This window comes from Podarcis liolepis (genome assembly GCF_965112155.1).
Source record: "Podarcis liolepis genome assembly, chromosome: 13".
Taxonomy (NCBI): Eukaryota; Metazoa; Chordata; class Lepidosauria; order Squamata; family Lacertidae; genus Podarcis; species Podarcis liolepis.
The window spans coordinates 25,965,184-25,989,426 of record NC_139573.1 but is presented as its reverse complement, the minus strand read 5'-3'; the positions used below and the strand labels follow the sequence as shown (position 1 = coordinate 25,989,426).

The following is a 24,243-nucleotide window of genomic DNA, read 5'->3' as shown; positions in this document are numbered from 1 at the left end:
CTTCATTTGCCTTAGATTATTATCTAGACTGATGAAGGACTGTGTATAACTCAAACCCTTGTATAGTGTACTTGATACAGCTGTTGGTATGCATACAATGCACTGCACGACCCACTCCATTCATGTTATTCTAATCAAACAAGGCTACCTAGTCTTTTTTATCCACCCATTCATTTAGTTCATAAAATTTATATACTGCTTGGTTGTAGAAAAAACCTGAAAGAGGTTTTGAGACCAGCCCCTTTTACTCACAGGAAATTTAGATTGCATTGAAAAGCTGTATTTTCAATTACTTTAAAAATGGGAGGTTTCTGGTAGTAATTGTAATTTCGTGTGTCACCCAGTGATTAAATACATTTATTTATTTCTTGTTGCCTATTCTTACCCCCATGGATTAGTTAGCAGAAAATTCCCAAATGTATTCCTTAAAAATTCAGTTGCATCATAAATGAGATCACATATATGAAAATATCTTTGTTTGGTGCATCATTGTGCACCTCTCTGAAGCACAAAACAGCAGTTACTTCTTTTGCAAAGTAAGATTTTTTGGGAGTAAGGTATGATTGCTACATCTAAATCAAAGAACTTTTGATTACGATTGACTGTGTGTTTTAATTCTGGTATGTGTGTCTCTGTGTAGTGAAGAGACACATTTATAGCTAAATATTGTTAGGAGAATCTCAACTGTGAGATATTCTATCACGTATCTATCTATCTTTCTATCTATCTATCATCTATCTATCTTCATTTTTATTTTACAACCAAGAAAAGTCAAGACATGAAAGAAATGAAATAAAGAAATATAAACAATTCAAATCAAACTAGCGTGTGTTTTTCAGTGTTTTACCTTACTCTACCTACAAAGCCACAGATCACAGTGAAGAAAAGTTACAGTGCTCATAGCATTCAAGCAATGGGACTTCAGTTTCATTTTCTGATCACATGCCCCCCCTTCCCCTAGTGTGCTCCATAAGGTCGCTGAACCTCCTAGAGCAGGTTTTGAGGGTGTGTGGGTGCTTCAGGAGAATCGAAGTTCCAATGCACAAGTAGAGTCTCTTCTGTGGGTGGAAGAGCAGTGTTGAGTACAACCCATTGTACCTGAGTGCTTTTCATTTCATGGCTAATAGGAGGTTGCAGTTTGAAGACTGCTTCACCAAACAGATCAGCTGGTGCTGAAGAACAGTGTAAAACGGGTGGGAGATATGTGGGTAGCCCTCATATTAAAATGCTGATGAATTTTCATGAATAATTACAAAACGCATACTGATGGAAACTTAAGTTTGAGGCGTGGGGGGATGAAGAACTGAAATTTGAGCAACTGAAAATATCAGATTTGCCAACCCTACCAACACCACCCCCTCTGTCATCTGAAAGACCACCTGCAAGTACAAGTAGTGCAGTCTAGATACTTCCTAATATTCTCTTTGTGATTACTAGGCTATTGTTTCTTGTGCATTCCTTCAGTATTCTATTGCTGATTTTACAGCTTTACTTTGAATGATTTTGTTGTCTTGCCTGCAATACAGATGAGAAAATATTAAAGAGCTCGGGAAGCTTGCACAGCTCTTTTCCATTTCATGTTTTGATTTATTTAAATATAAGCACATATCAGATTGTTCTAATTAATACCAAGACTATATCTGGAAGGGGGCGAAAAGGATTGTTACTTCTTTTTGCTTATTGCAGGAGTCGGCAACACTTTTCAGCCCAAGGCCAATTTCCCTTTTAGATAGCCTTCTGGAGACTGTAGGCCTGTGATGGAGGGAGCCTATTCACATGTTTCTCTCCACATATAAGGCTAATTCATGGACCTTGGTTGGACCACACTACCTGGCTTAATCCTTGATTTTGAACTGGAGAGTCAATTGCATACAATGCTACATGTCAGCAGCTGTTCATACATAGGTCAAACTTAGATTCACAAAATGTTTAGGGGTATGCATAACCCTGCATCCCCCCAGAAAAAAGGACTGGCACTCTCTACAATTTTGTGCCATGCCATTTCCCCACAGCAGCCATTTTTGTTTTACATCACACTCCCCTCGCCCCCCCATGGCAACTATGTTATGCTTGGCACTTTCTCCAAATTAAAAGTGCTGTCTGGTTTTAAAAGATTGTCAACCCCTGATATAAAGGCAAAAAGCAAGCTATGCTTGGGCCTCAGTACTGACTTGAATTGTTCCTTTCCTCAGCACTCTCTAGTGCTACTTTGACACCTCTACCTGAAGTTCCTTATTTTCTCCATACAATTAAAGGAAATCTTGTGCAACTTTCCTTAGATCTTGAATGCTCAGATGGATGAAGAGTCCCGTGAAACTCAGAAATGTGCACAGCACACTGGAAACAATGGATGGTATCAGGAGTGCCATCTATGTGGGGCCATGGGAGCCAAGGCCCCATGAAAATTTTCAAGGAGGGGCCGGGTCCCCTCATTATTCCACAGCCCACACAGCGGAAGGAGGCCTGATGGGGCCCATCACACCCTCAGGATGGACTGACAGAGCCTGCTGCGGCTGCGATGGGTTCTGTCGGGCCCTCCTACTGCAGCAACAGACTTCGGGAAGACCTGACAGAGCCCAACACATCCACAGCAGGCCCGGTTGAGCCTTTCTGTGGGCACAACGGACCCCATAGGGCCTCCTTCTGCCATGTGATATCATGTGTGAGGCACACATGAAATCAAACACATGCAGTGGGCACCCACAATGTTGGGTGGAACCGGGTGCACCTGTATGGCATTCAAACTGTTGGTTGTTTTACCAACTTCATTCATTTTATTCTAATCAATTCAACATGGTTTACAGATGCTGAAAGCCCCCCCCCCCGACTATTTTCCTGCACATTTTCCCCCCAGATGGGTGAATTTTTAATTGTATGGATAAACTGTCTTAAATGCCTTAAAATGTTGGGATTTATGTAAGCCATTTGTAATCCCTAGAGGTAACTTCTTTTCACCCACTTTTTTCATCATTCATATTTACTGTGTAAATATTTTGCAACTTCTCTAGACCCCAATGATTAATTAGTGGAACATTCCCAAAAGCTTTTCTAAAGAATTTAGTTACATCAAGGATGGGAAGATATAAATTAACATGTATTTGTTTGCAGCATCTCAGTGTGCTACTTCAAAGGAAGAAAGAGTGGTTATTTCTTGCGCAAAGTAAGAATAAGGTAGGTTTGTTACATCTCAATGACAGCGGTTCTGTCTAATTTGTGGGTTAAGAAGATCTGGACACTCTTCCTTAATTTGTAGTAAAATGGAAAGAGTTAAGAGAATCAACTTGTGCATATCTGTGTGCTTCCTATTGCACATTTCTGGCTAAGCATAAATAATTTATAGTATTTTTTGTGTGCTTATCAGCAGCTCTTCTGGATTGTTTTTATTTGAGGTGGTATTCAATCACATACAGGAAGATTCAAGTTGCACAATTATAGTTGATTGGGAGGTATGGACAACAAACTGATCCAAGGTGAGTGCTTGTCCAAATCTGAGCCCCATGTAATAACTGTGCTAGGGGTTTAGCTTTAAACTGAGGAAATGGTGTGAGTGGAATGGCTTAGTCCTCATCCCCGAATACTACAACTCCTGTCTAAGGCAACACTCCTCTCCATCACTGCTTTTTGGGTGGTGGTGGTGTGAGGCATAGGAAGATTAATTTAGGATTAGGGTTAGTGATCTTGTGCAACATTTGGAGTTTGGCTCTCAGTTTGCAGTACAGTTGGTTCCTTTTTAATAATAATAATAATAATAATAATAATAATAATAATAATAATAACAGGCTTGCCCTTGCGATTGAGGGGACTGGCTCCATGCAATGTGCTCACGTCACACGCACACACCACACAGCTTGCACACGTGGCATGAGCATGTCACTGTGGGATATTCAGGGGGCATGGCCCCCTTATTATTATTTTTTTGGGGGGAGACCCAAGGTCCCTCAGTTCCCACTAGCTGGCGCTCCTGAAAAAGGCTGAGTTGGGCCTCTGTCTCTGTGTAATGGCTAGTTGAGTGATGGCAAACAAATACATTATATGGTGTTTACACATAAGGTCTGGATTGAGAGGAAATGCTAAAGAGATTAATTTACCATAGTGCTGCAGCAAGAAAAACAATAACAGAGGAGCAAAGTGTTTGCAATTTCCTCCTTGGAATCCTCCACACTTGCCCATTTCTGAAATCTTCCATCTCGAGTGTCTTCTCAAAGCTAAGTCGAATGATATTACCCTGACTGTGGCAAAAAAATTCTCAGAGGTAATAAGAAAAAGAAATCAACATGCTCTGGATAAAACATAGTAACTGTCTTGGTATCTTTTCTTTGTATCTCTCCTGCATTTTGCTTCTGAAATTTTTTTGTGGGTCTTTGGACTGTAATAAAACAATGTATTTGAGTAACTATACTATACTTATTTGATCTAATTAATGTCCAGTATCAATCTATTCCTCTTCAATATAGGATATCCATTCTATGGAAGACATAGGAGAGAACCAGACCAATCCTAATGAATTCATCCTTGTAGGGTTTTCAGACTTAGCTGAACTGCAAATCTTGCTGTTTTTCATTTTTCTGGCAACATACATGATCACCTTAGTTGGGAACCTGCTCATTATTCTGCTCATAAAACTCAACCCTTCTCTTCAGACGCCAATGTATTTCTTCCTGGTGAACCTATCATTCTTAGAAATGTGTTACACCACAAGTGTGGTGCCCCAGATGCTGATACATTTGTTAACAGAGCATAAAAGCATTTCTAAAGCTGGATGTGCAGCCCAGATGTATGTCTTCACCATCTTGGGGCTGACAGAATGCTGCCTTCTGGCAGCCATGGCATATGATCGCTATGTTGCCATATCTCATCCTTTGCATTACACAGTCATCATGAACCACCAAGTATGTACACAGCTGGCAGCCGCATCATGGATTATTGGCATTTCAGTGGAAGTTGCTCAAACAACATGGATCTTCAGCTTACCATTTTGTGGTTCTAAACGCATTCAGCACTTTTTCTGCGATATCCCACCACTGGTGAAAATGGCATGCACAGACACCACTAAAAATGAAATTGTTGTCATGACAGTGTCTGTCCTTTTCATCATGAGTCCATTCCTGCTGATCATCCTCTCCTATATCCGTATAATTTCAACCATTCTCAGACTTCCTTCTGCAGAGGGAAGGAGGAAAGCGTTTTCCACTTGCTCCTCACACATCACAGTAGTGACATTATTCTATGGGACAGCCCTTTTTGCCTACTTAAGGCCCAAGTCCAGCTACACTCCGGAGAGTGACAAGATGATTTCTCTTATGTACACTGTTGTGACACCTGCTTTAAACCCCATAATATATACCCTAAGAAATAAAGAAGTAAAAGGAGCATTTAAGAAGACAGTTACAAGAATCTTCTCTGCCCAAGACTCAACTAATTGAACATTTGAGTAACTGGGTAGGGAGAGTTGTTTTAAGCCCTAACAGTTGAATCATTTGTCACAGAATGCCATTCTTATTTTAAACATTTGAAAAAAAGTTTGAAAGTTGTAACATGAAAATAAAATATTTGAAAACTCTTGATAATAGATATTAAACCTATATACACTCATAGTCTGTGTGTCTGAACAATTGTATAGGAGTATTAAACTGTTTCTGAATGGCACAATATTACATGAAGGTTGGCTCAAGCCAACTCTCTGACATGCTCATTGTGTATTGCGAAGGGGTTTTTACTTTTTATTTTTGCATGAAAAAAGTTTCATGTATATAAATCCACTACTGGAGGTATAGGAGACATTTTGGTTCAGTTGGCAAATAAGGTGTTGGAAAAAAGCAAAGGACTTGGATGGTTGTACTTTAATTGATAATAAAATGTTTGAAAACTTTGGTTAATAAATATTTAAGATATATTTACTCATAGACCTAGTTCTGACAGACAGTATTGTCATGAGCTATTTCTGAATGGCACCTTTTCAGATTGGTATAAGGTTTGATGATCCTTACAAATATTCCTTGAACAAGGGGGGGGGGGCATTTTTGCTAGGAGTGCACACACCTAACCTTTTCTCAGACATATTCATTGTGGAAGGTTTGTTTTTTGTTTTTGAAGAAGAAGAAGAAGAACCTGCAATCTGTCATCTCTAGCACCACCAGAAGGTAGAAGTGATACAGTCCAGCTAAAGGTTTACTTCTTAATATTCTCTTTGTGAGAACTCGACTCCAATTTATGATACTTGCTCACAGTTATCTATACCTGCATGTTACAACTTTGCTTTGGAAAGCTGCATTGTCTTTCTCTGTGATGCAGAGTGTGTGTATGTGTGTACACACACACACACACACACACACACCCCAACTTATTATTTTTTGGCTTGTTGTTTGCTGCCATGAGTTCCATTGTGGGAAAGGGGGAATATAAATTTAATGATAAATAAAAGAAACACATTGTTCTGTTTACTAACTCATGGATGTGCAGAATCTTAGATAATGGAAGTGCAATATCGCTTTATAATTAATCATTTTGGCCCCATAGGAGAAACCCAATTTTTATACCCAAAGCAGCAGTTTCAACTTCTCTGGGGACAATGATTTGCTTCAAATAATGATGCCAATGGGGTATCATGTCTGCACACTTTAAAATCCTTTAAGATGAGAATCATTCTCTCTCTCTCTCTCTCTCTCTCTCTCTCTCTCACACACACACACACACACACACACAGCTTCTGGAATTGGACATCCCTAGCTATTTCATAGCTGCATTAAATAGGATAGGCTAACCATATCCTTTACCTACAATGATCAGCAGTCCTCCAAAAGTAAGTGCTTGTTTCTTTCTTTTTTACACCAGAAAAGGATCAGTAGACAATGTTCTTGTTAGATGGACTTCAATCCTATTAATGCAACTCAGAACAAAGTCCCGTTACATTCAGTGAGGCTTATTCCCATGTAAAGTGAATATAGAATTGCATCTTTAGCCTGCAATCCTTTATGCACTTAGGTCTGAAAACTATGATTCAGCTAGGTCTGAAAACTATGATGATAGTTGTAGTCCAACAAGATCTAGAGGGCACTGCTCCATCTATAGCTAAAGCAAAAACAAGGTCACTCAAAGAAATATTTTTAATCAAGATCAATCTGCAAACATTATTATCAATTGAATAATCAATTATTATCAATTATTATCAATTAGATAATCAGTTGGATCACTTTCTTAAGTAAAAACCTGCAGGTTGTCAATTTATGCCAACAGGGTACAAGTTAGCTCCCTTTAAGAATATAGAAATATAGTGCAGCTTTAGTGCAGCTTTATATGTAACACTAAAAATATCTATATAGGATAAATTTTTGCTGCATGATATTGAAATGACTGAAATATTCTTGCATTTGTAATATTCAGATTAAACACCATGAGATCAACTTCCTCTGAGAATGAAACATGCATCTTGGAATTCATACTCCTGGGATTTGTAAATATCACACAAGGAAAGACCTTCCTTGCCATCCTGTTCCTCATTATGTATACTGTCTGCTTCTTGGGAAACTCACTCATACTCACCATGATTGTGTTAAATCGGTCTCTACACACCCCCATGTATTTCTTGCTTGGCAACCTCTCTTTCCTTGACATCTGCTACATCTCTGTGACAGTACCAAAAATGCTAGCAGATCTCTGGGCTGAATTCCCAGTCATTTCCTTCATGGGTTGTGCTGCACAGTTGTTTTTCCTTGTTGCCTTGGTGGGCACCGAAGGATTCCTTTTGGCTTCTATGGCTCTGGACCGCTATTTTGCCATATGCCATCCATTGGGCTATACAAAACTCATGAATAAATATATTTGCCTTCAGTTGGCTGCTATATCCTGGACTTGTGGCTTCCTCAATGCTTCTCTCCACACAACACTCACATTTCGCCTGTCTTTCTGCCAATCTAATGGAATTAGTCATTTTTTCTGTGATATTCCACCATTGTTGAGTATTTCATGCTCTGACACGTCAGTCAATGAGGCAACCCTTCTTACAGTGGGTGTGTTTGTAGGCCTTAGCCCTTTCTTCTTCACCCTGGTCTCATACACATTCATCCTTCATGTCATTTTAAGCAGCCGCCAGAAAGAACAGCTCCACAAAGCCATTTCCACCTGTGCTTCCCATCTCACAGTTGTGATTCTGTTCTATGGCTCCAGCATATTTACATATGTCCATCCTACCTCCAGCTACTCACTTGAAAGGGATCAGCTTGTGGGGGTTTTGTACAGTCTCTTAACGCCAACACTCAACCCAATTATTTACAGCCTACTGAACAAGGAAGTGAAGCTGGCAATGAGAAAGTTTCTGCTGAGAATACCTTCCCTTGGAATTTAGATTCTTTAACTGAAACCTCAAGGACCTGAAGATCAGTTGAAGAGATCTGAAGACCCATACTATCACTATAAAGACGTAAGAATATAAGAATAATCTTGTCAGATTGGGCCAGTAGCTCATCTAGTACACTTATCTCGCAGTGGCCAACTAGATGCCTGTGGGAAACCAGGGAGCAGAACATGAGCACAAGAGCACTCTCCCCTTATGTGGTTTCCAGCAACTAGAATTTGCAGTCTTTGCTGCCTCCAGCTATGGAGGTGGAGCATAGACATCATGGTTAGTAACCATTGATAGCTCTCTCTTTCATGAACTGGTCTAATCCACTTTTAAAGCCATCCAAGTTGGTGGTCAGCAGTGCCTCCTGCGGGAGTAAGTTCCATAGTTTAACACACCTACACTGAAAGATCTGTCCCAATGGGCTGATTTTTATGTTTTGATATTTGGCAAAGGACCAAAGTCTGAGAACATGGTATACTTGGGAGGTTGTGGACTCTTCTTCCTTGGAGATTATAAAGCAGAGGTTGGGTTGCCATCTGTCATCAATGGGGGTTGGACTAGATGATCCTTGGGGTACCTTTCAAGTCTACAATTACATGATTGTATGATTCTATGAAAGTCTGAAAAGTAGTGTGCAGTACGGTTTGGAAGAGAAAAACAGTGGGCTGAGTTGCAGTGCTGAACCATTCACCATGAAATTCCTCTCCCTGGGCATTTGTTGTGAAATTCTTTTGCAAGCATAGATTATAGGCCTTCTGCAGATGCAATCTCTTCAGGAGGTTCATTTTCAATGATACAGAACCTTTAGGGTGGCAGCACCCACCCTTTGGAACTCTCTTCCATTACATATCAGACAAGAAGCAAGCTTGTTTTCTCCTGCTCTGGAGAGTAGGACTCAAACCAATGGCTTCAAGTTACAAGAAAGGAGATTCTGACTAAACACCAGGAATAGCTTTGTGACAGTAAGAGCTGTTCAGCAGTGGAAGAGTTTACTTCAGGAAGCTGTGCGCTCTCTTTCACTGGAGGTTTTTAAGCAGAAGTTGGATGGCCATCTATCAGGCATGCTTTAGTTGAGATTCCTGCATTGCAGGAAATTGGTCTAGATGGCTCTCGGGATCCCTTCCAACTCTACAATTCTGTGATTCTAAGAACCATCTCTACTGCCTTTTTACCATGTGCTGAATACCTGCCTTCCCCATGAAGGCTTTCAAGTAGAAATTCTAATCCCAGTCAGTATCTCTATTGCATTTGAAATAGTTTATGCATGTGTTTTTATTTTTGATGTTTTGAATGGTGTTTTTTATGACATTTTTATTTTTAATGGCTTTGAGATGTTTCGTGGAAAGATGTTTCATAGATGAAATGAAAATAAACAAGCAACATCCATACTATTACTTCATGGTTGAAGATGGTCACTAATGATGTCTGTTAATATGTGAAATACATAAAGATCTGACTACTATATTTTACATTCCACTTTATTAATACAGGAATGTTTCTAATGGGAGAGAAATATCAAAACTTTCATATATACAGTACCAATGCTACTCTAAATAATACAAAAGCATGAATTAATACTTGCTATGTCAACACTACAGGATTCGCTTCAGCAGAACGCATTCCTGGCCATGTCTGGATGCTTTCCAGGAGCATATCTGAAACCACTCCAAGGCAAATGGATATTGAATGCCATTAGTGGTAGAATGGTAGTCTAAACCACAGAGCCTAGGGCTTGCTCATCAGAAGGTCAGCGGTTTAAATCCCCACAACGGGGGTGAGCTCCCATTGCTCAGTCCCAGCTCCTGCCCACCTTGCAGTTCGAAAGCACGTCAAAGTGCAAGTAGATAAATAGGTACCACTCCAGCGGGAAGGTAAATGGTGTTTCCGTGTTAGTCTTAGTCATGCTGGCCACATGACCCGGAAGCTGTCTGTGGACAAACACGAGCTCCCTCGGCCAATAAAGCGAGATGAGCGCCGCAACCCCAGAGTCGTTCATGACTGGACTTAACTGTTAGGTGTCCCTTTACCTTAACAACAGCAGCAAGAATACTTATCGCAAAACATTGGAAGACCCAAGATTTGCCCACCGTGGAGGAATGGCAGACGCAACTGATGGACTACATGGAACTGGCAGAGATGACTGGCAGAATTCGAGACCTGGGAGAGGAGGCAGTGGAGGAGGACTGGAAAAAGTTTAAGGACTATTTACAAAAACATTGTAAATTGTATGAGTGTTAAGAAAGATGCAGGACTGAAAACAACACGGCATCAGCAACTTAGTTAAAAGAAACATGAGATTAAGTGAGATTTGAGAAATAAGATAAGCTTTGGAACAACATTATGTCTAAATTAAGTATTTAACTATTTGATAAAAATGTTTAAAGTCGGGATCATAATATTTGAAAGTTACAAAGTAAGAATTGAAATAAGGTGATAAATTGCTGTTTATAACTCTATAACTGGGAACGCAGGAATGGGAGATGTGAGGAAGTCCAAAAGTTTAAGAAAAGATGGTTGTTGGACACTTGATTTTGTGATGTGTTTGTTATTATTTGTTATTTTTTTGCCTTTTTCTGTTGCTTTTTGTTTGTTGTATTGTGTTATATGTGAATTTAATGTTTAAAAACTTTAATAAATATATTTTTTTAAAAAGGTGTCCCTTTACCTTTACCTAAGATAGATACTTTGCTGCTGCATCCCTACAACACCAGCTTAGTCTTGGGTTGATATTACACAGAATATGCAAGTGAAAACATATTGACCTAAACTGGGCCACATATATCTCAGTGAACCATCTCTTACCAATTCACATAATATACAAAACTGCAGTGGTTTCAATGTCAAGCAGGTTATAGGCAACTCCCCACTGATCTTCCACTGAGCATCTATAGAAAAAGAAGGATCTGTAAAGTTGGAGAGAATCTTTGAATGAGAACCAAGATGGTGTGGGGCAGATGAGTAGAGCTCCTGGGAGCACTAGGAGTCTTGTGTGACAGCATGGTAATAACTGTAATGGAGGATGAGTAGTAGTAATAATTTCCATAGCAGTCTGGATTTCTCACCAACAGTTCAGGGCAAGCCTGCGTGACTTGTGACTCTCCAATCTGAAGTCAGCCCATCAGACACACATTTGTCTTCAAAGGTGTGGGATGCAAGAATACCCCCCCCCCAACCCAATACCAGAAAGGCAGCAAAAACTGGAGTTCTAATCACCCAGTAGGTTGTCCCACATATCTAAGACTTTGCATGCCTTTTAGGACTTCCTAGACATTATGTGTTATATGTTCCCTTTAATCTCAAAAAATGAGCCAATAATTTTAAACTGATTTTTATTTGAAAATTTAACATAGAGAAGGGGAGAGGAAGAGAGGAAGAAAGAAGAAAGCAAAAAAGAAGAACTACAAGAACGACTACTACTACCAGCTCACATTAGGAATACAGTAACTATGAATATACACAGATTAAGCATATAAATTCACTAGCAGAAAGTGCCCAGTGTTGCCTGGGAATTCTAAACAGAGGAGGAAAAGCAAACAAACAAACTCAAGATTTCTAAATAGATAGTGTACTTCATTATTTTTAAGGATGTGCACAGTCTTAGATTGCCCAACCAGAGGGAGATTTTGGAGCAACTTTCAGTTAACTTCTATAAATTATTAAATCACATTAAAGCCAAGCTACTGTTTCTAAAATGTTTGACTTCCAGGGCAGAATCTCCTAAGCATCATTTTTTTTAAAGCTTTCTTAACATCTTCATTTCTCAAACTGTAGATGATTGGGTTGAGCATGGGGGTCACCACACTGTAGATAAATGAGACCACCTTGTTAACTTCCATTGAGTTCTGGCCTGTGGGGTTGACATATATGAAGATAACGGTTCCATAGTAGAGTGAAACTACAGTCAAGTGGGCAGTGCAGGTGGAAAAGGCCTTCTGCCGTCCTTTTGCTGAGGACATCCTTAGGAGGGTTGCCAGGATGCAGACATAAGAAAGCATGGTCAACAGAAAAGTTCCTAATACTATGACAGCTGAACTGATGAAGATGATGGTTCTGCTGATGTACGTGTTAGTACATGACAGGCTGAGCAGTGGAGGGACATCACAGAAGAAATGGTCAATGATGTTGCCGCAGAAGTGCAACCTGCCAACTAAGATGGTAGATGGGCAAGGATTTAGGAATCCAGTCACCCAGGAAGCTAAAGCTAAGTAGATACACATTCTACTGCACATCAGTGTTGAGTATCTCAGTGGGTTGCATATGGCAAGATAACGGTCATAAGCCATAACAGCAAGTAGGAAGCACTCTGTGGAACCCAGAAAGAAGAAGAAATATGACTGCACAAGGCATGCTGTTAGAGAGATAGCCTTAGATCTTCCTAAGGATATTGCCAGAAGTTTAGGGAGAGTGACTGAAGTGTAACCAATCTCCAGGATAGCAAGATTGCTCAGGAAGAAGTACATCGGTGTGTGGAGACTCGATTCTGTCTTTAGTGTGATAAGCAGGATGATGTTTCCCCAAAGTGTAAGGAGATATATGAGAAGGAATGTGACGAAATATATAACTTGTAACTTCTTAGTACCTGTGAAACCAGCAATGATGAATGTTGTTACTCCTGTGTAATTTAACTGCTCCAAGACTGTGTCATCTTCCATCTAGAAAACAAATTTGAATAAGCAGCCATGGTGATAGTGAGCTATAAATGTTTGCACTGTATTCTCACATTTTAATGATATGGTCAATGTTAGTCAAATGAAATGCTGAGGTGAACTTGGAGGTTTGGTTGAAACATCTGAGAAATTAGGAGATTAGCAAATCAAAACTTTAATAAATTAATCGACACTCCTCCACCACCAGTGAAGGGTTCATTCTCTAAATGTAGATCCAATATTTGATTGTGCTATCTGAAAGTCTGGTTAGACATAGACCTGCTGTCTGGGTTCAAGCCAAACTGAACAGTTTTAATGTGAACTGGTCTGCATTTGTGATTATATACCGTAACTAAACAGAGTCACATAAGTACTACTCCCATAACTCACTTCTCATTGTAGTGTACTTTATAGACTCATCTTAAAAATGTAGGTATATGTAACTGCATCTCTGGGTTTTTTTTTAATGCTCAGTATGCTCTGTGTATCTCAGAAGGTAATCATTTCTCACTAATACAATACAGTGGTACCTCGGGTTACAGACGCTTCAGGTTAAAGATGCTTCAGGTTACAGACTCCGCTAACCCAGAAATAGTACCTTGGGTTAAGAATTTTGCTTCAGGATGAGAACAGAAATCATGCAACAGCGGTGTGGCGGCACAGCGGTAGCGGGAGGCCCCATTAGCTAAAGTGGTACCTCAGGTTAAGAACGGACCTCTGGGACGAATTAAGTTCTTAACCCGAGGTACCACTGTATTAGCCATATCTTATTTCTGCTTTATATGAAATATTTCAAGTGGCACAATAAGAAATAAATGTTGGCAATGATATCAGACAATGATGAGATCCTTTGAGGTATTGTTAACACCTGGAAGTAAGGTGTTTTCCCCAGGACTGTGCCATGGCAAAAACAAAAGGAAGATTCATTTGCTTTCATTTCCTTGTGTTATTTTTATTTAAAAATAGACTCTAAAAGCAAGTTATCCTGGAACTGATTCATTGAAAACTGCAACCATTATATTTTTCCTCCCTGTTATTTGGTACAATGTTAATTAATCTGCCTTTGCACATGGAAGTTTAGGCTTATTTCTTTTCTCTGTGTGCTCAAGATGTGTCAGCAGGACTTTCTCTCTGTGTGTTCTCCTCCTCCTCCTCCTTTTAAAATAACATCTCTCCTGTTGATTAACAATATCCCTAGCAGCAAAATCACCTTAGCCTTTTTCTTTTTACTGTGTGGTAGGATGTCATCTGTTGTATGACATCTTGACTTTAACATAGGTTCAGTTAAAGAGTATTGTCACTAGCTGAGTAATCCCCAAATAACCTTGGTCATCCCCAACCCATATTCTTCCTCCTTTGAAAGTCCCAGATTCAGTCTCCAATAGTCAGCATGCACAATGCTGAGCTAGCTGGACCAATGGTCTGACGTAGCATGTTTCAAGAGAGTGCGCTAAATAACTGACTCCATTTCAAAAAGGAAACCCAGACAGATGGGTGGGGTATTAATAATAATAATAATAAATCCAATAAAAACAATATTTATGATAGCATTAGGCAAAAGCATAAAGTTGACCATTTATGAATATTCAATTTATAGAAGGTAGGTGCAATCCAGGAGGGTTATGTCTCCAAAACTGTCTACATCTCCAGGTTCAAATTTCAGGTCTGAGAGAAAGAAGACTTGTCAATATCATTCAGACTTCTACCTGTAACAAGATAGAGATACAGCCACTTGGATACTCTGTGAACATTACAGTCATACCTCGGGTTACGAATGCTGTGGATTGCGCATTTTCAGGTTGCAGACCACACCAAACCTGGAAGTGCTCTTGCATGCAGAAGCGCAAAATGATGCCACGTCCATGCACAGACGCAGCACTGTGAATTGTGAACACTGTGGGTTGCGAACGTGCCTCCTGCACAGATCACATTCGCAACCCGAGGTATGACTGTAATCAAAAAAAGATTCAAGGTAGGCAGTACTGGCTCTAGGATCTGGGGACATGTTAGGTAGAGGTATCTCAGTGAAGACCATTTACCTGAAAAAGGTGAGCCATGCAGGGTAGGAATTTTCACTGTTGCTGGCCCTCTTGGATTAAATGTGAAATGCCACAATTGCAGTGGTGTTGGGGTGATTCACCCTTTGACACTGTTGGGGCCCTGACAAATTCCAGGTCTTTCTGCTGTCTGCAGCCAGACCTGAAAGGAGGCAAGATGCTATATGTAACAGGGGACACTTTTGTAGCACTGGTATTAGATAGTTTTGGATGGCAAATACCACTGGACCGCTATAGATGAGAAACAGAACATACCTTTTTGGACTAGTTTGCTTAGGAACCCAAAAACCAAATATAACAGCAATAGTCTTCTTATTTCGCTGTCTCTTCTATACTTCTTGACCAGGGGTCAGCAAACCTTTTCAGCAGGGGGCTGGTCCACTGTCCCTCAGACCTTGTAGGGGGCTGGGCTATATTTTGAAGAAAAAAATGAATTCCTATGCCCCACAAATAATCCAGAGATGCATTTTAAATATTCTACTCATGTAAAAACACGCTGATTCCCAGACCGTCCAGGACCGGATTTAGAAGGTGATTGGGCCGGATCCAGCCCCCGGGACTTAGTTTGCCTACCCATGTTCTTGACCTTTTTGCTGAAGCTGGGCTTTGCAGGAGTAGAAGATAAAATTCGCTAGGAACTGATAAAAGAAATGTATTCAATGATTCTAAAAATATACAGTAGTTTAAAAAGTCGGGGGGGGGGGGAAATGATTTGAAAATAGACCCAGTAAATTAATATGAAGTGAGCCCAATATTCTCTGCACTTTATTCAGTCTGATGTGGTGATTTCTTGAAGTTTACAAAAATATCATGTTGTTTAGTGTGCATGTGTGTCTCCTGAGAGCCAATCAATTTAAGAGTTTGGGGAATGGAAAAAGAAGGTAAATGAGCCAATGTGGAGTAGTGGCTGAGGGCCAAAACTAGACTTAACAATGCCTACTCCATTTACAGAGGAACAATCCTTTGCACAAGAAGATGGTGTAATGCAAGCCAGTGTAAGCTGATTAGGTGTTAAGTAACAAAGGTGTAAAGTTCAGCCGGTTGGGCTACTGTTGCTCCACTACTAGTTACTTACATAATAGGAGCCTACACAACAGGAAACACTGTTGCTGTATGTAGGTTTTATTTTATTTGTTTTTTATCCTATATTTTGGAAATGTACATCCAGTTTTCCCCCCTCTAAATTTACTTGGGGCCTCCAAGAGAGTGGGTGTGGCTTTGCCCATTCTTTTGGAAATGTCTGTACAGGGGGAGAGAAAGGGTTAATAGGCAGACCAATAGAAAAGCCCAGAGGCGGAGCCTACCTGTTTTTAAAAGGCTTAGCCAGAGGTTTAGACAGTTGGGAAAAAGCAGTTGGGAAAGCAGTTGGAAGACAGTTGGAAATAGAGAGACAGTTAGTGCAGTTGGTTCTTGTGTGAGGGGAGGTAGAGAAGTTAGAGTGAATTAGAGACAGGAGAAAATAAGACTAAGAGGGTAAAGGGTAACAGTGTTTCGAATGCATTTGTGTTTGCAATAAACTACAATCTTTGTTGTTAACTTGAGAACCCGACTGCAACTAAGTGTTTTACTGGGGAGAATCTGGGTTGGTGGCAGAGGATTAGTGGTGTATGGGTCAATAATCCGTGAAATGACCGGGGGCTCTGTACGAACGCCACAGTGGGGCTTGTTTAGCTTATACATAAATCCGGCACTGCTTGGGACTTAAAACCAGCTGAGCCCCCCCTGAGCTGGGAATCGGCCCCCTGAGGTAGAGATCCATTGCATCTGAAGCTGCACATCCTGGTAGATCTTACCATAGGCTTGACTCCTGTTTCTTTATTGGAGAATCTCTGCTGCCTTGCAGGATATTTTTGGGAGAAGAAAAGGCTAAGGAGTAAACCCTACATAAATCTGGATTGGAATCCCTAAAATGCTTGGATGGTGCCTTGTACGCCTCCTTCTGGCAACTCCTGCAGCCAAGCTGGTGCTAAATATATCGTTGTGCTTTCCTTTGGGCCACATTAGTGAGGCTGAGGGGAGTGTCTTATCATATGGGCAGCCCAAGACCTCCATACACACTGCTCAGGCTTGTGCCCTTTGGTGCTGTTACCACAACAATTTCACTTCACCCTTGGAAGCACAGTTGTCTCTTGAGACAGATGGATGCCAACAACTGTCACATCTTATTTGGTCCTAAGAGTTCTGACAAGAACTGTATCTGATTCAACCTTACTTGCATTGAACAAATTGGGTTCATCATCGACCACTCCATTTGCCTCTTTTCCAACCTCCAAAGCCGTCTCCTATACTTTGATTAGATGGCAGCTGACTAGAAGACAATACTCCATGTTCTGCTACTTATCATGGGTTATATCAATGACCCCGAACGGTTGAGATAGAAGATCCTCAGGATGAAGAAGCCTGGAAGCTGTGTCCAAATCCTTGTCATGGTCTCATATGAGGTCTTTGAACTAGTTAATTCAGGCTTGCCAACTCTGGAAATAAATTTAAAAAATGGCAGTGTTTCAGTTGGAGTGAGTCTTCTGGATTACGGGTTGGAAGCTGAGACCAGGCCCATAATGGAGCAAGCAGGCAGAATCCAGTGGTGGTTTTTAGGGAAAGACGTTGTTGTTGTTGGCAGCATCCATCTGTCTCGAGAGACAATAGTGTGTGCCTCTGGGGAAGGCATATCACTAAAAAACAAAGGGGGTATGTACTGCTTAAGAAAAAGGAAATACCTGGGGAGGAAAGATAGAATGACCGTACCCAGGGACGGCCCATCCCATATTTCCACCTGGGGCAAAATAGGAAGGGGCCACCTCCTACCTTCTCCCTGAAGTCTCACTTACCAGAGTCACAGTGATCACTTCCAGCAAGTGACTCAGCCGGCAATCTTACCTACACAACCCTAAATGGTTTAGGACCTAGGTACCTAAAAGTGTGTGCCTCTCCCTACATATTCCTGCCTAGGCCCTTGTGTCATCTGAGGATATTTTGGTGGTGCTATCATTGCATATTAGAAGATTTGTTTGCTTGTGCTGGTGGAGTAGATCTCTTTAGCACTACTTTAATTTTTTCCCAGAATCTGTATTAAAAATAATGTACATTTTGTATACCAAAACAAAAAGATCCTAATAAAATTTAATCAGTGGGAGGTTTAAAATCAACTGATTTGTCATCTAGATTTTGCACTCCTGCTGGAAATAAAGAGTTCCTGAATTTCTTAGTGGTATTGTTATATCTGATGAGATATCTGGAGATTGAACATGGAACCTTCTGCCTGAAAAGCAGTTCATCTACCACTGGTCAGGAATAGCACACATTGTTATTTTTCCTAAACAAGACACTCATACTTCAGAACAATAATGAAGTAACTGTGTTCTCTCGAGGTTGCAGGATTCCAGGTCCCAGTATCCATGAACTATGGTCAGTGATTGTGGTCCTATGAAATGGGGAATGACCACAAATAGTAGAGGACCTGTTCTACCTCCTTTAAGAGGGTCAGGTACCACCAATTGTGGAAAGGATCCTGAAGAGTTTTTATTCCTTTATTTAGATTTATAAATATGCCTTTCATCACATAGAAATGAGATCATTTCAAGAGAATGCCAACATAAACATCAAAACAAGTTAACACTAATTCTATCAACCAATTACCAGTGTTTTGTGTTTTGTTTTGTTTAAAAAACAACAATTTTAAAACATTAAAAATGCACAATAACAGTTTCAAATATAACAGGTAATATTCAAATGCCTACTGGCAACATTGCCTATCCTCCTCTGAAAACCAGAAAAGTAAACGGAGCATATTTAACCACCATCAGAAATCAGTGCCAGATGCATTTTCATGGAGTGGACATTCCAGAAAGGAATACACAACCACAAAAAGGGCCCCTTCTTGCACCACTGCATCATACAATGGAATTACAAGAAGGTCTCTCCTGACAGTTTTAAAGTATTTCTTTGTGATATTGTCCTTTATATCATTGAATTTTATTTTTACTTGTAAGCCACCTTTAGAACAATTTGTATCGTTAAAAGTGAAGTATAAAGCAGTTATGAATAAATGAATGAATGAATGAATGGTATTTAAAGGCTTTGATGCTGCAGTTCCCAACTTCAATTCAAGTTGTTTCATAGTTAATTGCCCATTGGGGACCAGCATCTGTCCAACACACTTTGCATTACTCAGTTAGTTTTTCTGGGAGGAATTCAGATGTTCTTAAATGTCTCCTATGCTGAAACAAATTTTCTTTCTGCAGCAGGGTTGCACCTGTGAAGGTAAGAAGTGGTGGGAGGAATGAGATGGGATTTAACTGAGAGAACTTTATTCTTCTTCCTTTTAAAAATAGTTGCTGCTTTCTAGTTCAAACTACAATAATATCTGAAAAGCTTTTATTACTGTGCATTTTACACACATACACAGTATGTGCTCAAACTGTAGCGGGTTGTTCCAGCAGTAAACAGTCAAAAAGCATTCAGTGGACACTGAACATGCTTAGTCTTCACTGGCCAGTTTTACACACACACACACACACACACACACACACACACACACACACAGACACCCCCCTTCTGATTCCTTCCGATAGGTAGGTAGATAGATAGATAGATAGATAGATAGATAGATAGAGATAGATAGATAGATAGATAGATAGATAGATAGATAGATAGATAGATAGATAGAGATATAGATAGATATAGATAGATAGATGTGTCCAGCCTTCCATGATGTCTTGGCAATGAAGAAGCCCCATGGATATGTTTGCCCACATTTGTGCCTCCTGCCCCACCCCCACTCACCCAAAGATGCTGAAAAAAGAAGGTTGTTGTTTTTTAAGTGGTTCCTGTAGATGAGTGAGAGAGTGAGTGAGTGAGATGGATAGACAGAGACAAAGAGTTTGGAAAACACACGGCACTATTGTGGCCCATACAATATACTGCCACCAGTATTTTAGAACACTGTTGCCATCAAAATCAGGCATCTACAATTTTGATATTTAACTGTGTCCTGAAAATGTTTTTGTTTCACCAAACGTTTTTAGAGACTTGATTGTATTTGTTATTAGTAACTCAGATCTGATTTTTTTGCTGTTTTTTAAAAATTATTTGATTCAATTATTGGAGTAAACCAGAACAATATTTTACCTATTAGCTGGAGGCTTATAAATACTTTTATAAAGGTAACAATCTAACCTCAGTCCTAATGTTCATATTGTAAATTATCTCATGCTTGCCATATCACTTACGTTTCAGGCTTTTCTCCAAGTGGTATGTATATGCTCCAAGGGATATCCACTTATTTTTACCTGGTCAACATTTTTTTTTTTAAACAGCACAACAAATCCTCCAGTGGGGGCTGTGTGATGATAGCCTTGCATTGTTATGTATTGAGGAAAATACTAAAGTTGTGGCAGTGCTTTTTCTCAGTTAGAGAGTACCAGAGTGCAGTTCTGGCACCTCCCAGGTACTGGTGCAACTACAGGCCAGCGCTCCTCCCTCCCACTTTGTGCTGTTATGTACTTCTGAGAAGCCCAAAACGAACATTTCCACTCAAAACAGAAGTTGGCCCGTGTGTGCGAGTCTACGCTTCTTCTTCTTTTAGATCTATGTCTCTACCTAGCTCTTAGCCACTCCTAGCCATGTCTGGTCAAGCTTTGGGGCTGCACCAATTTGTATTTCCTTTTCTTCAGTCTGTCTCCGGTGTACAAGCTTTCCAGCCAGGCCTCTACTGTGTGCTCAAGATGTGTCAGCAGGACTTTCTCTCTGTATGTTCTCCTCCTCCTCCTCCTCCTCTTAAAATAAAACCTATCCTGTTGATTAACAATATCCCTAGCAGCAAAATCACCTTAGCCTTTTTCTTTTTACTGTGTGATAGGATGTCATCTGTTGTATGACATCTTGACTTTAACATAGGTTCAGTTAAAGAGTATTGACACTAGCTGAGTAATCCCCAAATAATTTGTACCAATTTGTATTTCCTTTTCTTCAGTCTGTCTCCGGTGTACAAGCTTTCCAGCCAGGCCTCTACTATTGCAAGTGTGTGCATTTGTGCAAGGGCACTTCCAAGCTGCCCTAGCCATCTGCCCAAATCTATGAGAACAATGGAGTTGGGGGCACATTTAATTAACCAGTGCCAGAACCAGGAGTGACCCACATACCAGCTAGGGAGAGAGCTTGCTGTAGTTTTTAGCACCTCTATGGGTAGTGAATGCAGCTGTTGTCAAACCAGCATCTGTTCAGGGCTGCGCCATGTTGCACAATGTAATGGTTAGTTCCAGCACCTATTTTTCTTTTAAAAAACACACTAAGTAGTGGTAAAATGGCTCTAGGAATTGGGGGAGAGAAGGATGAGTTATTAGTGTCATAAATGCTAACTGATAAATTCTATCTTTCCGAATTCAAATTGATAACTTGCAAAATTACTTTTCAAATGTTTTTATTGATTTTCTTCCTAAAGGTTAAATAATAATACATATACAAGAGCAAAGGAAACCATCCCATTTTCTATTTTTTCTTTCTTTTTAGAGTCCACACTGAACTTTTCGCACAGCGACTCTGTTCTCATTCTCTTAGCACAAAAAAGTATCTCCATGATGGGACAGCACAATCAGACAAATGTCAAAGAGTTTGTTTTTATGGGATTCTCCAGGGAGCGAAACGTAAATTTGTGTCTCTTTGTAGTGTTTCTCTCTGTGTACCTTGTCACCCTGACTGGCAACACACTAATCATTGTGGCTATCCGTATTGACCCACGGCTCAGCACCCCCATGTACTTTTTCCTGAGCAATTTGTCTTTCCTGGACATCTGTTATACAACTAGTGTGGTGCCCCAGCTGTTGCTCCATTCCCTGACTAGTCACAAGGTCATCTCTTTCAGTCGTTGCATGGCTCAGCTCTACATCTCTTTGTCCCTGGGTGGTATTGAGTTTATCCTGCTAGCAGCCATGGCCTATGACAGATATGTGGCTGTCTGCTATCCCTTGCATTACATGACGATAATGAGCAGACGAGTGTATATTCAGATGGCAATGGCTTCTTGGATGGGCGGCTTCCTCAATGCTCTGGTACAGACGGTATTTACCATGCACCTTCAGTTCTGTAGCTTCAACACCATCAACCATTTTGCCTGCGAACTCCTGGCTGTTATCAAAGTGGCTTGCTCCAACACATTTGTCAATGAGATTGTGATTATAGTGGCAGGAGTCATTGTCCTGTTGATTCCCTGTGGTGTTGTGCTGCTCTCCTATGTCTATATAATCCGTGCCATCTTACGAATTCGCTCTTCAGAAGGTCGGCAGAGAGCCTTCTCTACATGTACCTCACATCTGACTGTGGTCACTCTCTGCTATGGCACAGCAATCTTTGCTTACATGAGTCCCAAAGCCAACACTTCACCCAACCAAGACAAGATGGTATCAATATTCTATGCAGTGGTTACTCCCATGCTCAACCCTATCATATACAGTCTAAGGAACAAGGAAGTAAAAGGAGCCCTATCTAAAGCGGTAAGGAAAAGTATCACCACTTAAAGACATTGACCCATTTTTGGATTGTAATAGGGTCTTAAAGTGCATAGTAGTGCTTGATTCGGGGGCTGAGGGTTGATTGCCTTATGCATTCCTATCACTAAGGCTGCAATTGTATGCACACTTATTACTATGCAAATCTTACTTCAGAGTAAATCTGGATAGGACTGTGGTGTTAATTATTCAGCACTTGATGATTAACAGCTGGACGTGTTGACTGAATCCACAAGAAGAGGATTGAATCCTGAATTTTTTTAAAAAATCCATAGATTCCCCCCACCTTTCCCCGCTATCACGCTCATACCATAAGTTTGGTTGGGGTGTCCCTGTGCAATGTGAGATGTGATGAGTGGCGCTGCTGAAGTGGAACTTCAGTTAACTTTCTTAAGTAAACTTATTTTAGGATTCAGGTCTTTGTGTTTTGTGGTGATATGAGTGCTCTTTGTGTGGTGTTATATCTGTCACATATCTGTCACATATATCACATATGAAGCCTATCACTTACTTTCCACTCAAGTGAGAAACTTGCAAGTTTGAACCTGATCCTTGATCCAGCCTGCTGCTTAGCCTGGACACAGATTGGGTAGTCTCTTGGTTGCCAAGCAAGCAGTGCACAGAAGCAGAAGAAGGGACTTACAAGTGGGATTGGGTGCATTGTAATTTAGCAACTCTCATGAATTTATGTGTGTCAGAGACAGGCAAGGGTCCAATTCGAGAGGAGGTTGCTAGTGTTAAAGTAGTGCTCCTACCTAACTGATCGGTTTTGGACAAACGAATTTTGAGTTGCACATTGCAGTGGCAAAAGCTTATATCCATGACCGTCAAGCCCATGTGAGGTGATGACGGTGGACCCTCGATGCACTCCCCAATCTGGAGTGCACCAAAGAAGGCCAAAGAAAAGGAGGCCTGGACAAGTTTTACTTCAAAGCTGGACCAGCATATATTGGGGAGAATACCCCATATCAGCCTTAGTGTTTCTATGGTAATTGGCTTTCTCTTGTCAGGGGTAGGCAGTGTGTGCAACGCCAGCCCACAATTAACTTCCTCACATGAAAACTGTTACAAGGGTTGGGCCACTGGCTCCACCTACTATTTATGCATCACAAGCGGACCAATGGGAAGTCTGCCCATTTGTGGTCTGCTCAGCTGGCCCCACCTCCAACAAGGCTCTGATAGATTAAACTGGGGTTTGGCGGGAACTCCCAATGGCTGATGACAGGGAGGTGGGCCAGCCCAACCAGCTGCTGAGTCCCATGAGTCTCAGAGATTCAATTAAGTTGAGTTTATTTCAAGGGTTTGTTTTCAGGGTATGCAAAGTAGAATCTGCCCTCAAGAGCCAGAAAGTGGGAAAGAGAGCAGCACTAGGCTGGGTGAAGAAGCCCCATGATGTGCAGGACTTTGTGATCTGGCTATCTTGACAATGATTTCTAGGTCAAGAGTTAGCTCTTCCATGCAACCAGTTTATTAAATAGTATTGTGGTTTTTGCAAAGCTTCTTGGAGATGCTATCTATTGGAGGTGACTTCTGCTATCTGTTGAACATCTATTCTGATTTGTTTGCACAAATCACATCTCCTACACTCCCCAGGACATTTTCCTATCACTTTCATTAACAACAACAACCAAAATCCTATATGACATGCTATGGCCTATAGATTCAACAGGAGAGTGGCTCAAAGAACGAGGAGGGAAGTC

At 40.6% G+C, this 24,243-nt stretch overlaps 4 protein-coding genes across 8 annotated transcripts in view; 3 read left to right on the top strand and 1 right to left on the bottom strand.

The window, feature by feature from the left end:
* LOC310691042 (olfactory receptor 14A16-like) overlaps nucleotides 1-24,243 on the top strand; it is a 242,514-nt gene that overhangs the window by 64,087 nt on the left and 154,184 nt on the right. The gene's annotated exons all lie outside the window — the stretch shown is intronic.
* On the top strand, nucleotides 3,828-22,552 carry LOC310691642 (olfactory receptor 2B2-like; the record flags this gene model as incomplete). Its single annotated transcript, XM_083471502.1, has 2 exons — nucleotides 3,828-5,418; nucleotides 21,549-22,552. The coding sequence occupies exons 1-2, from the start codon at nucleotides 4,467-4,469 to the stop codon at nucleotides 22,550-22,552; spliced, it is 1,956 nt and encodes a 651-aa protein (XP_083327628.1). The 5' UTR covers nucleotides 3,828-4,466.
* Nucleotides 7,082-9,136, top strand: LOC310691047 (olfactory receptor 5V1-like). The gene has a single exon (XM_083470646.1). The coding sequence runs from the start codon at nucleotides 7,391-7,393 to the stop codon at nucleotides 8,339-8,341; it is 951 nt and encodes a 316-aa protein (XP_083326772.1). The 5' UTR covers nucleotides 7,082-7,390; the 3' UTR covers nucleotides 8,342-9,136.
* Nucleotides 11,628-18,634, bottom strand: LOC310691030 (olfactory receptor 6F1-like). 5 transcript variants are annotated; one of them, XM_083470624.1, is made up of 3 exons: nucleotides 16,117-18,634; nucleotides 15,297-15,679; nucleotides 11,628-12,990 (listed from the first exon to the last, which is right to left on the bottom strand). In XM_083470624.1, exon 3 carries the CDS (start codon nucleotides 12,988-12,990, stop codon nucleotides 12,025-12,027), a length of 966 nt encoding a protein of 321 aa, XP_083326750.1. In that variant the 5' UTR covers nucleotides 15,297-15,679; nucleotides 16,117-18,634; the 3' UTR covers nucleotides 11,628-12,024. The 5 variants fall into 5 exon arrangements, with proteins under 5 accessions (XP_083326750.1, XP_083326746.1, XP_083326748.1 ...); XM_083470620.1 differs by lacking the exon at nucleotides 15,297-15,679 and adding an exon at nucleotides 15,024-15,183; XM_083470622.1 differs by lacking the exon at nucleotides 15,297-15,679 and having other exon boundaries at nucleotides 16,835-18,634.